Genomic DNA, 16,848 nt, shown 5'->3' on the forward strand with positions numbered 1-16,848 from the left:
TAACAAATATCTACAGAACATTTCACCCTAAAACAAAAGAATATATTTTCTTCTCAGCACCTCATGGTACCTTCTCCAAAACTGACTGTATAATCAGACACAAAACAAGCCTCAACAGATAGAAGAAGACTGAAATAATCCCATGCATCCTAGCAGATCACCACAGACTAAGGCTGGTCTTCAATAACAACAAAAACAACATAAAGCTCACATACCCATGGAAACTGATTAACTCTCTATTCAACGATAACTTGGTTAGGGAAGGAATAAAGAAAAAATTAAAGACTTTCTAGAATTTAATGAAAATGAAGGCATAGCATACCCAAATTATGAAGCACAATGAAAGCAGTGCTAAGAGAAATTCACTGCACTGAGTACCTTTATAAAGAAATTGGAAAGATTCTACACTAGCAACTTAATAGCACATCTGAAAACTCTAGAATCTAACAAGCAAATACACCCAAGAGGAGTAGATGGCAAGAAATAATCAAACTCAGAGTTGAAATCAAACAATTAGAAACAAAGAAAACTATACAAAGAACCAACCAAACTAAGAGCTGGTTCTTTGAGAAAATCAACAAACTAGATAAACCTTTAGCTAAACTAATTAAAGGGCACAGTTGCAGTATCCAAATTAACAAAATCAGAAATGAAAAGGGAGACATAACAACAAAATCTGAGAAAATTTATCAATCCTACTATAAAACCTATACTCAACAAAACTGAAAAATTTAGATGAAATGGATGATTTTCTAGAAATTGAAATCTTGGATGATGACATTCATTGAGAATTTCCTGTACTGACCAGCAGGTGTTGCTAAGAAATCATGAGGAGGGTAGGCAGGGCAACATCATATCCAACATAAACTCAGACCAGTAAACTCATAAATGGTCATTAACGGATACAGGTAAACTCAAGAAAGATGACTTTCATTGTCTCTCTAGATGTACCAAAGTGTCTGAGTACAGACAACACAAATCACCATCTTTATATGTTCTGTTTTGTGCAAGAGGCATCAAATGTTGATTCTTTCATCCAGCTATATTTTCTAATAATTTCTAATTAATGTCAGTATAATGGGGAACTGTTAGCAACCCTTTGAATTTTATGTGATGAGTACTTGTATAAAACATTGAAAATAGAGGTAGTGACTTCTGTTGGAGACAGTGCAGAAAATGGAAGGGAATGGACTGGAAGGTTCCCCTTGAAATATCAAATGGTTTCTTCCCCACTCTGAAGGCTCTCAGATTTCTTTTCCCCTTCTCCATTACCTCCTGTGCTTATGGCACCTGGAGCTATCTCTTGGGAAACAGTCCATTCTTTCTACTGTTCAAAACCTATTGCATGCGTTCGATTCTTGTGCTGCCTGTTCAATTCAGTGACCAAAAGAAGGAGTCTGAGGTCAGGTGAGGCCCATCAGAAGTCTGGTGCTCAGAAACTGTGGGGATTAGAAGCCTTGGGCTTACTGTCTTCTTGATATCCCCAAATGCCATTCTGGTAGTTTTTGCTTCCTAGAAGCCCAGAGTTGCCACGTTCCCTTCCTTCCTGAGACTTCCTGAGTCTTCATTCCCACCTCAAGTTTATGAATCATCTTACTTATTTTTTTCAGCAAATCCCCATTTGCCTCTGTCATCAAAAGAAACAGCTCCCAACTCAAAGGAATAAAAGCCATGGTTTATTCTGGAGCAACTATGAGAGAACATGGGTCCACAAACATACATTTAGATCTCCCCAAATATAGTTTTCCAATATGGAAGCAGTTTTGTGAAGTTTTTTTATAATAACAACAGAGCAAAGAGAGTTACAAATCAAGGCCATTTCAAAAATACATTGGCATGAACATCACAGAGGTTACACAGGGTGGTCAAATCTTTCTTATGAGCCTCTGATGCTACCTGGTGACATTTTTAGTTTGGTCTGCTGAGTTGATAAGTTATAGAAGGTTTTTGTCTGTCAGTCAGTAAGAAAGAGAATGGCTATTTAGGGAGTCAAAGCTAGCCCAAGATTAGGTGAAATCAGGGTCTCTGTATCTGCAATCTCCCAACCTTTCCACAGCACTGTAGTTCTATCAGACTATGAGACTTTTTGCAGATACAGCTTCTTTCTATGAAATCTCCTTCACACACCCATTAGTCAAGGTTGGTTTCCACTGCAGCCATCAGATCGTAACTAGTCTACCATGTAGCTGGTTAACTAGTTTAACTCCTCAGAAACCACCCCAGTGGATTCTACAATATCTGTTAAAATCACTGCTGAGAAGATCTCATCTCAGGATGATGGTGACTTGCCTGAAGGTAATGAATAACTAACATTTACAGACTTTGACCATATTCCACACAATAGCTTTTCAAAACTGCGTTTAGTTTTTTAGGGCAGCCATAAGCAAGTATCTCTAAGTGGGTAGCTTAAAACACAGAAACACCTTATCTCATGCTTCTACCAGAAACCATGTTTTCTGAAAGACAGCCTTGCTTGTGTCTTCTAATTGGTGCACTTGGCAATCCTTGGATTATAAACTCATGGCTATAATCCTGCCTCTGTGCTCACAATTCCTTTCTGTGTGTCTCTTTTCCTTATATGAATAGTTTGGTGCCATTCTATTCAAGCATGACCTCATTTTCCATAATTACTCTCATCTATGTTGACTCTTTTTCTAAATAAATTGCATTCTGAGGTATGGGGTTGTTAGACTTTCTTTAATTTAATTCACAATAAAATGTCATTAAAGATTGCTCAAAAATAATCTGCAGTCAAATAAGTTTGAGACACAGTATTAAAGATTTTTCTTCTGTTAAACCTGGGGTAGAATAATGCTAGTCCCTTAGTCTGCTCTCAACCCACTGGTTGAGCATGGTACAGGTACCTTCCCTTCTGGATTTAGCTATTACCTATTGTGTAACCTGAGACTAACAGTTTTTTTCTCAGAGTTCTAGTTTCCTTTTTTCAAGTAACAATACTGTACTTCCCCCATGGGTTTCTCTTATAACTAAGTTAAAGGAGGTTGACTGAACAAATTTTGCTATAGAAGCAGGTATGCACTTGAGAGTAGGCCCTTTCATTGTGATAGACAAAGAGTTTTACTTTTTATTTGTAGAGAATTTTATGTATGGGCAATATTTAAATAATTTTTACTCTTTTTAATCCCCTCTCAGTTTCTTCAATATTCTTCCCAAACCTCTCAACTTGATGACATCTTCCTCTATATTATTATTGTAACCCCCAAATACCCCCAAAACAACAGAAACACCCATAAAATCCTACTGAGTCCATTTATTATTTGCTGTTGCATATATATATGCATATATATATATATATATATATATATATATATATATATATATGTGTGTGTGTGTGTGTGTGTGTGTGTGTGTGTGTGTGTGTGTGTTTAGGTCTGACCACTTGGGATAGACTAACCTATCAGGGGGCTTATTCCTGGAGAACATGGATTCTGATTCTCCATCTTTCATACTGACCTGTGAGCTTGCTGAGTTCTCTGACAATGGGGACTGGGAAACTGTATTGGACATATGTTCCTGACCCACTATTGTTGATGGAACAAGCTGCCTTACCTCAAGCTTTTAGACCTTGTGGAACAGAGAATCTAAAGAGAAGTTATAATGACTTTTGTATTTTTCTTAAATATGACCAGTTATTCAGACTCAATCATGTACTGGTCTAGAAATCAATCCAATATTGGGAATAACAGTCTTCATTTGGAAGTCTGGTTCTGGACATTTTCAGAGACTTATTTGGAATTTAGCTGCAGTTCTCTATGATGTTATGTTAGCAAGAGATAAAGTTGAGACAGGATCTGGATTTCAAACAGGTGTTAGCACATGTGTTAAGGCTTTTTCAGTTGTGAAGTTAAAATTACTTTTGTTTCTTCTACAGTATTTAATGTAAGTTGCATTGGTTGTACACTTTCTAATTGTGTTAGTGTGTTGAAATCCAGCAAGTCAGTTATGGACATCTATCAACCAGATTTTATTTTATTCCCCTGAGTAGCATAGAACCTCGGTATTCTGAGAAAAGCTTGCAAGTACTGGAAGAAGTGAGTCAGGCTTTAAGCAGAAGCAAGAGGATAGTGGGCTTGATTATTGCTGGTATAACAGCTTTAATTACATTAATTGCTAGCACCACTGCTTCTGCAATTGCTGTGACACAAAAAGTTAAAACAGTTCCTTTTGTTAATCATTTAGCAAAAAAAAAGTTACTAATGTGTTGAATATACAAGAGGTTACATATTCAAATCCAAAGATCTGGAGCTAGGATTCATAAACAAGAGAGAAAATGGGGCATTTGTCTTTCTGGGGATGGGTTAACATTAGTATAATATTTTCCAGTTCCATCTACTGACCTGAACATTTCATGATTTCATTTTTCTTTATAGCTGGGCCTCCTAGGATTGGTGGGAACAATGAGGGGGTGGGAGTGACAAGCACTCACCTGGCTGGCTGGTGTACATGCCAGTGTGGGGATGGAGACAGCTTCTTGGCATTTTTTATTAGGTACTTTTTAATATTTCAAGAACGATTCCAGAGCAGGACAGTTTCAACCAATAAAGTTTTATTGTTCCTCTCTCTGTTTAGGACAGGGCTTCTACATATGGGTAAGTATTTGACTAAGCCGTGCTTTCCTAGTTCTATCATTAGGAGAGCATGGGCTGTTTGGCTATCTAGTTCCTTTTTCTGACTCGTCACCCTAGAGAGGGGGAAAAGGATGTCATCAGGAAGTCACCGGCAGAAGAGAAATTGTGAAAGAGACCTCACTGTAAAAAAGGCAGCCCACAAGCACCTCAGCCTTCAGAGGAGACTGAGCTCCTCAGAGGACGTGACTGAAGAGCGGACCCTTGCGTCTGTCCACCAAGCATGGAACCAAAGCGGATCAGGGAGGGCTACCTTGTGAAGAAGGTAAGTAGGAAAGTCACTTACAAGGCTGGAGTTAGAGAGGGGCTTACAGAGGATTACTGTTTGCTCCATACTCTGCCCCTCCCTTCCAGGGATGTTCCATGTTGGATTTATTGGGTTGGGATGAGAGGATTGCATCATATAGACAGTGTGCTGGGGTGGGGCTGACTCCATGTTTCCCTATCCCCCCTTTATTTTTCTTAAAAGTGAATTAATGTATTTCAGGCTTCAACACAGTTTGCCATTACAAGACTGAGACCATGATTCAGTGTGGAAGATGAAAATTTAGATTTAGTTTTTCTTTATTTAAAACACTTTGTAACAGCTAAACATTGCTTTCTTGAGGGGAAAGCCTCCAATTGACCTGTTAGAGAAGTTGCTTGGAGGACTGTTTAGCTCTTATTTAAATTGACAGGGCTGTAGAAGGGTTAGGGGTGGCCAGGGTTGTAGGGGGGTTAGGGGTGGCCAGGGTTGTAGGGGGGTTAGGGGTGGCCAGGGCTGTAGAAGTGTTAGGGGTGACCAGGGTTGTAGAGGGGTTAGGGGTGGCCAGGGTTGGCATGAGCAGCAAGCAGACAAAACAATATAGCTAATTTCTTGGGCATTCTTCCACTTTACTTCATAAAAGACTTTATGTTTCTGTTTCAAGGGTGTGAAGGTGGTTCTAGGTGGTAACAGTGGGTGGTGGCTGTAATCTCTTAGCCACAACTTAATGAATTTGTATAGCAGACCACTGAAGTGGTAGAAGTATCATCTTAAAGAACAGAATTGGAGATGTGAGAATCCTGAAAATAGCTTAGTGTTGTGGCAAAGTGAATTTTGATGCTCTTTCTAGTCTTTCTGCTGCTGCTGTGTGTGCTTTGAGTTGGGAAAGTTCCTTGCCTGGTGAATTCACACATCGGAGCTGCTGGCATCCTGTGGGCAATATTCTGGTCACAAACACACTTGCATAGAGCCAAGTGGGTTCAGCAGCTTAGAAATATTGTTTCTGAGTAAACTCACAAGTAGCTTTCTAACCAAACGAGCAGCCAATGTGTTTCTTAGCATTTTAAAACGCAATGCAGTTAATTAACTAGCTAGTTAATCAATTTTTGAGAATGGGTCTTACTACATAGCTCTTAATATTTTTTCAAGGCTAACCTTGAACTGGTGGTAAGCCTCCTGCCTCAGTCTCCCAGACCTTGGGATTTCAGGAATGAACAATCTGGTCTATCTGCATCTTTATTTTAGGTCCTCACTTATTTTCTTCTAGCTTAAAATGTCTTATGTCTGTGGACATAGGACCTTAAATGGTACATATCACGGTGGCCTGGTTTTATTCTTATTTCAGATTAGAAGGAACTTTTATTTATCTGTGAGGAGAGTAAGATGCCAGGGCCCAGAGGTATAACAGAGTCAGGAGAAATACCTTCTCTAGCCTCTGAGCACTGAGTTCTCTGTTTAGCACCCTAAGGTTTTTCTGAATGAATGCTAATCTCCATTAGTGTTCAGAGTTTATCTGTGGTGGTGAAAGTTATGGGGAACACATGGGCCTTCAGTGTATTCTCTTAGGATAATTGAATTTTGAAACATCCTTTGTAAATGAAAAATCTAGGTGTAGATTATTGGTAACTGGCATCCATGTCCTTCCTATCTGATAAATGATAGGACCTGCTGCTGAATGAGCTCTCTCCTGATCAGACTGGAAAGTAGTGTGTGTGTGTGTGTGTGTGTGTGTGTGTTGTTGTTGTTGTTCCTCTGTCTGTGTATTTGAGCAGGTGCACACCTTCCATGGTGTGTGTTGTTAAAGGTCAGGAGACAACTTGCAGCAATCTGTTCTATACCCAGGCCGTTCTGTGTGCTGGCAGGGATTTTTAACAGCTGAGTCACCTCACAGGCCAGGTCTTGTTTTAATACAAATTGACAAGATTGCTGTTATAAAGTTTGCATGCTTATATTTTGCAGTCACTAGACTACAAAAATATAGATGATTCAATCTGCACGAAGTGAGGCCATTTCACTAGAAAGGGGAAGCAGATTCAGGACTGTGGAGCATCTAGATTTAATAGTCTTTAACTAGTCACAATAATTCTCTCAGATTATGACCAACAAGTATCAGTCAAGGAAAGACTCTAGAAGAGAGCATAGTGAAACCTCATGTTGATATTTCCCCAATGTATACTTCCCATCATTCTTGTGGAAATACCCATTAATATTACACTTAAATTTACATTACATTTAATCCAATATGCATCTTTTCATGGTGCTTTGCATTTCCTCAGGGTCAATTAGACGGTCTGTTTTGTGATATATGATGATTATCTTATTTGGCACTTTGAATTTTCTTTCAGTGTCAGATCTCGAATCCAGGGCCTTGCATATGGTTAGGCAAAAGTGTTTTACCATTGAGTTATGCCTCCAGATGTTTGTCATTGAACTGTCCCTCCAATCTTCTCATTTGGTGCTTTTGTCCATTGTGGGTGTAAACCTGAAACTAGGATTTCCAAATTAGGCATCAAAATTCTTAACTTCTTTATCTTTTAAATTTCTTTCAGTTGTGTAACATGTCGGTTAAACTTTCTCTGTCTGTCTGTCTGTCTGTCTGAGAACCTAGGATACAGAGGGTAGCCCATAAGTAAAGACAGATATCAGCAAGTACATACACTCCAACAGCCTGTGAATAGTGATGGTTCCAATAACTCCTGAGGAAAGAACTGGGAGACCCTCCTCTGTGGAGACTTTAGGATGCATGAGTGTGGCTGCTCAGATGCAAGCAACGAAGTAATATTAACGGAAGTGATTGCCTACTCTGCTCTTTCCATTTCTATGCAGTTGAAGAATCTGGTGTGGAAATTAAACACACTCGTCTCTATGTGTTAGGAAATAATTATTTTGAGGTAGGATATTTGGTTTAAAAAATATAGCATCAGAAAATTCTGATATAGGAATTTTGTCAAGTCTTCAGGTTGATGGCCAATAGTACACAAACTTTAACATGTCTCTCTTGTTCCCCCTCTTTCTTTCTTTATTCTCTCTCTCTCTCTCTCTCTCTCTCTCTCTCTCTCTCTCTCTCTCTCTTTGTGTCTCTCTGTGTGTCTCTTCTTCTCTCTGTCTTTCTGTCTGCCTGTGTGTATAGGCATACACCACAGTGGTCAGTGGTCAGAGGATTAGGGAACAGTTCAATGGCAACTTGCAGGGCTGGGTTTTGTCCTTCTACCACATGGCTCCTGGAGATTAGATTCAAATCACCAGGCTTGGCAGCAAGTGCATTTCCTGCTGAGCCATCGAATGATGGCTTTGGTTCTGTTAGAGATAACTGTCCATATTTCACAACTTATGTTTCCTCTTTTGCCCCCTGGCTAAGATCTTTAAATAGAGATTATGGCTAAGAAGGGGAGAAGAAAAGTGACTGTCCTTGTCTATCTTTTCATTCTAAATAGCACTCCTTGCCCTGGGTCTTGTCACTTGTGCTAATTTTAAGGAGCATTTGTGGCCCTGTAGGTACAGTCCTATCACCTCACAGAGAATAGGTAACTCATTATCAAGCATCTGTAAGTTTGGGGTCAAACCCAGGCTTGCCTAATAGCAAAACCCCTATCCCATGATGCCTTTGTGCCCTGAAAGGCATAGCTATATTACAAACAACACTGGATGTAGTAACTTTAGCTTTCTTTCTGACTATGGGATTAGTTTTTGAGAAATAAATATTTTATTTATTCAAAATAAATATTTTGAGTAAATATTGTCATAAAATACATATGATCAGATGTTCTTATACCCACAACTTTGCAACAAGAGAATATTCCTTCATGTTATGTCTCTCACTGCCAAAAACTAGTTTCCGTGACAACAATACAGCAATTACTAGGTACTGAAGGCCAGACTCAAAGCAGTTTAAGACTTGAATGTTCTGTGAGGTTGATAGACAACCCAGAAACTAGGATCATGAGAAAGACAGACAGGGGCCTGGGAGGGTGTTCCACAAATGTATAGCAGATGGTGTATATGTTGTTCGGTCCAGTACTGAGCTGATGTTGTGAAGAGAGAAAGGGTTTGGTGGAAGTAGGAGAGACATGAGAGAGGCTGATAGGGGAGAGGATGTTGATCAAAGTACTTTAGATGTATGACACTGTTAAAGTAGGGTAAAGTAAGAAGTAAGTGAACCAGAAGTGGGCAAGTCTGGAATAAAGAGAATAGAACAGACTGGGGATTTTATCCAGAAATTTTTTTCCAGAGCCATTTTGCCTTCTGAACAGAATGAAATAGTCTCCACAAGTCTGTGTTCCCTTCCTGTGGCAGTTAACACATGTGTCCACCATGTTAGGGACAGTTATAAGCATTTAGTGCATTAATGTATTTCTAAGACAGTTCTAGGCTAGCTAATCCTAGGAAATGGATACAATTATCCATTACTTTGCAGATGAGGAAACTGAAGTACACAGTGGCAGATGATCTTGTCTAAGGTCCCCAAGATAATGCATGGCATGGTGATATGGAACCAGGAGTTGGTGTGGTTGTGCACTAGTATAACCCAGAGCTGTGTGTAACAGCTATAGCAGTGTTTCCTGTGGTCCTTATGGGTTCAATTTGCAGTGACTTCCTTTTCCAGAGAATTCTTTTCTCTGATAAGAAAAAAGATGGGACCAGGGAGACCTCAGGCCAGAATTATTCCAACTGTATTGCTCACAAAATTGGACTCTGACCTACCGCATTGTGTCCGTTTCTGAAGCCCTACCACAAGCTAACAATGTGCTAATATTTTTGAAGCATGTCATATCCTTTAATATTTATAAGGACAAGCAGGTACTGATGTTTAAAAAAAATGAAAGTTTGTTTAAGGTTACAGAGCCCAAAGACAAAGTTGAAATGTAACCACAAATCTAAAATTCAGTTGGTAAAGCACACTGCCGTTCTGTGCTGTTTATTTGATATGTTTTTGTTAGGGAAAGTCCAGTTTGATAGAACTTATCCCTACAAAAATACAGTACTGGTAGGCTCATTCTCGTGCTCCCCAAGAACTTATGTACATGCCATAAAAGTGTCTGAGAAGTTGTACAAGTAGGGAACTAGATGATATGGTTTATAATGCAGCAGAAGTGAAAGGCTGATTCAATATGATCTCACTTAAGACAGAATGCCCCATAGGTGTAGAGGCAGGGTATAATGACACACAATTCTTACAGAGTTAGAGTCATAATACAATTCTTGGAACTTGAGCTCTGTATAGGCATGTGACATGAGAGTTTGAAGGAAAGGGGAAGTTAAAAGAGATCTTCATTCCAGGAAGTGTCTGGGAGGCACTGCACACACAGTCCGCTTACCTCAGCACTGAGCCTCCAGTGCTGGCTTCTGTCAGTGAAGCTGAACATGCCGAATAAGAGCTTACACTCTCTTCTGTTGGAGCTGAACTGTTTGAGCACGCAGACTGCACCGTGTTCATTTCTTTACTCACAACACACAGGCCAGGTCTAAAACATAAGAAACATCCTCTCATTTCTGGACTGAACTTTTCTCAAGGAAGTAATGTGTCTTAAATAGACTTACAAAGACTAGAGAATTGAGATTCCGTATTGTAGTAACATTTAAGGTATCTGAAAAAGGGGAAGAGAGCTCAGTGAAGCTGGTCGTTACATGACCACATTACGCATGCTCCTAGCAGTTACTATTACTTTGGTATGAAGGGAAAGGAACGGAGTTGCCAGGGTGACCTGGTCATAGAAGACTAGAGGGATAGCAGTGCCACAGGACAGGTGTGTAGAAAGTGGGTGGAAATCTAGACATGTGAAGTATGGCATCGAGTTTTCCATTTGTGCCTTGTATACTTTGACCAATATACAATTAACATTTAATACAACTATTGTCAGAGAGCTCACATGTTTAATTTTTTTCCATTGATTCGCAAAAAATGTTTTCTAAAAACTTCTAATTAGGAGAACTTTTTAAAAACCTAGTAGCTGGATGTGGTGTCTCGTGTGTATAATCCTAGTACTCTAGAGGCTGAGGTAGGAGTATCGCCACTGGTTCAAGGTGAGTCTGAGCAATATAGAGAAATCCTGTCTGAAAACAAAACAAAACAACAAAAAGAATGTTGGGGCACATATTTTTGATCCCATCACTCTGGAGGTATGGACAGAGAAAGACAATGAAACTTCTAAGGTCATCCTCAGCTAAGTAGTAAGTTTGAGGTCAGCTTGGACTGACTCAAACAAACAAACAAACAAACAAAACCAAAAAAACAAACTAACTGCTTCCACCAACAAAAAAATCTAAAAGTTAAACCCCTCTCAAGAAAATACTTATCCATTTGCTTATTACTTGTTAGGCTAAAACGATTCAATTTCTTCAATAACTCTCCTCAAGAGATAGTACCACCATGGCATTCTCTTCTAAACAGGCCCCAGTTAATGTGTAGCTATCAGGATCTCTGCATGAAGGGTCCCCAACATACCCAAGAAGCGTGGAATTTGCAGTTAGTAGTCTATTCTTGTGAAAAGCAGTGCAGACATTGCATTCAGTGCAGCACAGGCCCAAGTCTGTTTTCTTGTCATGACATGAGGGTCTGTGTAAATAGGACAATATACAGCTGAGCAGTGTCACCGACCATGCCCATCACTGACCATCTTTGTCTGGGATCTCGGATGTTCTGGAAGATGGATGGTTGTTGTCAAAACGGTGTGAAATCTCTTCCAGACTGGCAAGCTTTTCTTTAAGCTGGCACAGGAGCACAGCATCCCCACCCCCCAGCATATGATGCCCATGGACATCTTATTTGCTTGAGGTCCACTGTCTAACAGCCAAGGGGAGGGAAAATATGTAGAAGTACTCTTTCCTGTCATATTAGTTACAATTCCTCTCTGTTTTTAGATTTCAGTTTTGAGGAATTTAGTCCTGGAATGATATGCTGGGGTTTGCAGCCTTGGATTTTTCTCTAAACCTACTTTATTTAGGGTTCTTGAACACTTTACTCTTCCTTCTAGCCCACTGACCAGAGGTAGGGAGAAAGAAGGTTTATAGGAAAAGGGGTTTATGGAATTGTTTAGAAGTAGATCATGGGGGAGGGGGGAGAGTGTGCGTGATTCCACTCTTTGTTGTCAGGATACCAGCAGTCCAGTCTAATAGCAATCACCAAACATGAATCAGCAGCATCGGCTCTGTCCAGCAGGAACCAAACAGCCCCGCCAAATCAGCATGAGTCAACGGAAGTGGCAAGAATCAGCCAGAACACCATGAGAAGTTCTTTGGCTAATTTCTCTCTTCGTCATTTCTCTCTTCAACGTGAAGACCAGTGAAGACCAGTGCAGACCAGCTAAGGGTTGCACCATCAGTGAAGCCCGGGGAACCCCAGCAAAGCTTCCTCTCACTGTTTATGGGTCTCCATTCATATACTCTCCCCAAACATCAGGCAGCCTCTCAAGCTCCTACTCTAGCAAAACATCACATTCCCCTTTACATGTCTGCTTCAGCAAAGCATCTTCTCATAAGACAGCTTCCAGAAAAACATCACATGGCGCAACTGAGTCTCCAAACAAACCAGAAATTTCTACTTGAGGAATTGGTATGAAATTTCCTGAAATATGTCTGTAACTGAAACAAATATGTCCAGTATTAGGGATAAGCTTTGCAGTGGCCCACCATTTTACGTCTAGATCTGTTTTTAAAGCTATGGACTGCTCATTCACTTTGCATCGATCAGAAATTCTTCTGTGAGAGCGGCTGGGGTTCTTAACCTCTGATGCATCTCTCCTGTCCTAGACACCTTTCTTGACTTTCTGTTTTCCTTATTTCAGGGATTTCCAGCTCATTCACCTAGTATTCCACAGCCCAACACTTGTGAATACTTCATACGCAGCTACTTTTAAATGGATTTTTTTTTAGTGTAGCCAACAGAGTAGTGGCATCTTTGTACACTTTGTTATTACATCATTACACTTTGCTGTTACTCATTTCTTCTTCCATCCCCTCCCCCACCCTCTCCTCCATGCTCTCGCACATCCTCCCCTCCCTTCTTCTTACCTTATCTTCTTTATTTCACAATTCTATTGCATTCTCTTCCTCCCTTCTTACAGTGTCTTCTCTAGTTTCATGATATGTGGGTACATGCATGTACAGACACACACCACACAAACACACATACAAACACACACACATACACACATACACACACACACACACACAGAGAGAGAGAGAGAGAGAGAGAGAGAGAGAGAGAGAGAGAGAGAGAGAGGGAGAGTACAACACACACATATAACTTTAAATATAGGTACCATGTGATACTTTTGGGGTCTAGCCTATTTCACTTAACACAATAGTTTTTAGTTGTATCCATACTTACAGATGCCATAATTTCATTTTTCTTTGTAGCTTCAATAAATTATATATGTGTCATTCAGCTGGTAGTGGACATCTAGGCTGGTTCTTTGGCTTGGCTTTTGTATTCTAATGAATTTTATTGTTCTATATAAATGGCTCAATAATGGTATATTATAAATATCACGAGCTTTCAGTTTGTTTTCAGTTTTGATAATTATTTCACAAAAATTCATTTTAAATACGATCATATGTCTCATCTTTCATTTCTTTTTTGTGTCATGTAATGCACCGAGATACATTATACTAGGTCCTATGAGGATGACTGGTTATCCAGTGAGAACTTTAAATACTGTTCATCACCTAAAACCTAAAATGATTAAAATATTATATGAGATTTCTTCCTAGCTGTGTGTATATGGCTCACAAATCGATTTTATGTTTTGACTTAGTTCTTATCCTCAAAATATATCATATGTATTTTAAAATCTAAAAAATAGAAAATCTGGAGCAAGACATCATTTTTGAAGAGTACTATCTATCATTTCTCTCTAATTTCTACCTACCTACCTACCTACCTACCTACCTACTTACCTACCTACTTATCCATTCATCTTTCATCTATATTAAACTGCAAAATCTTGCTAAAGTGTATTAAGAAATTGACCCAGATTCCAGAATTAAGCAGCTACTCATGAACCAAAATGAAGATGACATATGAGGGGAAGGGAAAGAGCATGAACAAGGAACTGAGAGACAAGGATTCTACTTGCAATTTCACATTACCTGGGCAAGGGTGCTAGGACAAGTCACTTCTGTTTCAGGCTTATTCTTTGCGTGAACAGAAAGTTGAGGACAGAAAGGTATAGGGCATCAACAAGAGTAGGCTGTCTGAGTGACAAACTGGTGGCTTGTAGCAATTGCAAGCAGACAGAAGCTACCCCAAATCCCTTCATCATAACTCATCACATCACTTTTGAGCTTGGAAGAAAGTTAAATTTTTATAGGTGACAGTGTAACTCTTTTTGTACAAAGCACTGCCTTCTCTTTGTCATAATGACCTCGTATTAGCTTTCACATGAACTGCCAGACATTTCTCTATTGGCCCCAGGCATGTGTTCCAACTATTTCACCTCATTGTTCAGTGAGGAGGTCCCCACCCTTTATAAGCATTAGGTACTTCTCACTGTGCTCGAATCCCACTTCCCCTGATAAATAATGATGTTGGACATTTTTTTTTTGTCGGATTTTTGTGTGTCTTGTTGACTAGCATAACTATTTAATGCTGTGGTCCATTAAAAAAAAGGACTGTTTTACTTATTAGTTTGCAGAATGTATGGTTTGTAAATTAAAATAATTGAAGTTGTAAGCCAGGAGAAAATTTAATTACAATTATTTCATGTATTGTCATAGTGTTCATTTTTGGAAAAGCCTAATCATTGCTTGTCGGGTCAGCTTTTCTTCCAGGGTGGAAAAAGATAGCACATTTTAGCAGAAAAATTTATTTTAGGCCTCAAATAAAGGAAGTGCCCATCCCGTCAGTGTATATCCTCTTGGCATATGTAGTTTTCCTTTTGACAAACAGACCTTGATAACGGGGCCTTGTGTTTCACGATGTGCATTTCCCAGGATATCCTGTGTAATGGTGGATAATTCTATTTTTGGAAGTTACAAAAGGGTGTCACTGTCAGTCAAAGGATAGAGGCTAAGAACCAACTACCTTACTTTCTAAACCCTCTGAGCATAGAGACCAGAAAGGGCTTCCTTGGTCTAGCACAATGATTAATTTAAAAACATAGTTTTATTAAATTTTTGACAATTTTATATAATATATTTTCATTATATTCACTCCCTACTCCTTCCTTGGGCCATTCCACATCTGTCTCCACATCTTTGCCCTGTCCTTTTTTTTTTTTTTTTTTTTTTTTTTGTAGTTCATTAACTCAAATTTATTCTACCCTTCCACCAAAGTGGGGTTCACCCACCAGGAGCCACATTTTAAAGGAAGACTGACTGTTCCCTCCTGAGAGGTAATGGATGTCTATAGCTCCGCAGTGATAAATAGAGGCTTGTCAACTCTTTCTACTCTATGCTAGAACACTGACTGGCTCGATCCCTTGAAGATCTTCTGCAGGCAACCATAGCTGCTGTGAATTTGTGAGTTCCGTGTCCCTGGAATGTCCAGAGGCCACTGTTTCCTCTGGTCCTCCCTGGCCTCAGACTCTTATAATCTTTGAACTTCCATTTCTACAGGGGTGCTTAAGCCCGGGGTAGGGGGTGTGTGACATCAATGTTCCATTTGTGGCTAGACAAATGTGTGACTTTTCTCTGCACACTTGGTCTCTGCACTTTAACTAGTTGTGTGTTTCTTATTAACCACTGCCCACTGCACAAAAGTTTACTGATCTACAGGAAGAGAGACACAAATTAAGAGGCAGTTTGATACTTTGATACTTTGTTCATTTAGTAGACTAACAGTAGTAGGTTCAACCCTGGAGCCTGTGAGTTCCCCAAACATAGGTTTTTGATCTGATTACAGTGCCAGACATGCCTTTGCTCCTAAGAGTGAATCTTAAAGTCCAATCAGGCAGTCGTTGGTTAGTTCTCTCCTATCATGTGTTTGAATTCTGGTCATCAGTCTTGGAAGCAAGAGCCTTTCAGCTGAGCAATCTCAAAAACTCTACTTTATAGAATATACAAAGTAAATACAAATGATGCTACTTTCTGCCCATGTCATGGAAAGAAAAAAAAAAAGAAAGAAAAAAAAGGCAACCATAAGTATTGAAAATATTTTCTTTTTCTTTTTGAGAGAACCAATCTCCACAATACAAATGTTGTGACAGTATATGTGCACACATGTACACACACATACACACACAATGACACACACACATATATACACACACACAGAGGGAGAGAGAGAGAGAGAGAGAGAGAGAGAGAGAGAGAGAGAGAGAGAGAGAGAGAGAGGCTTGAGGATAGTTCCTCCTCATAGCAGTTAGGTAAGAAGAGTGTGGTTTTAGAAAAGGGTGGTGGAAGGCAAAGGCTCTGGGTAATGGGTAGACAATGAGAAGGGCCAGTCATATTTCTCAGTAACTTGGCATTTTTGAAATAGTCTTCTCTGTCATCATTTTAAAGAACATGAGCTATGTACTCAATGACATGAAGGAGTGAAAGGACCTATAATGTCAATCTCTGGCAAGAAAATACAACCCCATGATGGCAACAGAACTGTAGGTGTTGTTTAGGCTTTGTCAACAAATCTAGACATGTCTAGGAAGAGGGAATCTCAGTCGAGTAACAGCCACCATCAGATTGGCCTGTGGGCAATTGATATAGAAGGTCTCAGTCTGAAAAAGTAGAAGGATGTAAGACAAGTAGCTAGACACGATAGGGAAAGCAAGCCAATAACCAGCATTCCTTTATAATCTTTGTTTCAATTCCTGCCTCCAGGCTCCTGCCTTAAGCTCCTGCCCTGACTTTTCTCCATGATAGATCGTAAAATATACACTTTCACCCCCAGATTGCTTTGGATCAGTGTTTTTATGACAGTAGTAGAAAGTTTACCTGGACTGACTCTACATGGAACCATACAGCCAGGTTTTAGGATGCAAAGAACAGTCAGTGAGAAAAGAGGGAGATGACCTTCAGATCAAG

At 39.6% G+C, this 16,848-nt stretch overlaps 1 protein-coding gene across 5 annotated transcripts in view; it reads left to right on the forward strand.

Moving 5' to 3' along the window:
- Positions 1-16,848, forward strand: part of Plek (pleckstrin) — a 79,025-nt gene that overhangs the window by 38,324 nt on the left and 23,853 nt on the right. The window contains exons 1-2 of one of the 5 annotated variants that reach the window (XM_076938097.1): positions 4,497-4,911; positions 12,047-12,439. The exons of 2 other annotated variants lie outside the window; for them this stretch is intronic. In XM_076938097.1, the coding sequence (XP_076794212.1) occupies positions 12,251-12,439 (189 nt within the window). In that variant the 5' untranslated portion in view covers positions 4,497-4,911; positions 12,047-12,250. Of the gene's footprint in view, positions 1-4,496; positions 4,912-12,046; positions 12,440-16,848 lie in introns of those variants that run through there. 2 more of the 5 variants (XM_076938096.1, XM_076938098.1) reach the window with 2 other exon arrangements.

The sequence above is a fragment of the Arvicanthis niloticus genome, chromosome 7 (genome assembly GCF_011762505.2).
Source record: "Arvicanthis niloticus isolate mArvNil1 chromosome 7, mArvNil1.pat.X, whole genome shotgun sequence".
In the NCBI taxonomy this organism is placed as follows: Eukaryota; Metazoa; Chordata; class Mammalia; order Rodentia; family Muridae; genus Arvicanthis; species Arvicanthis niloticus.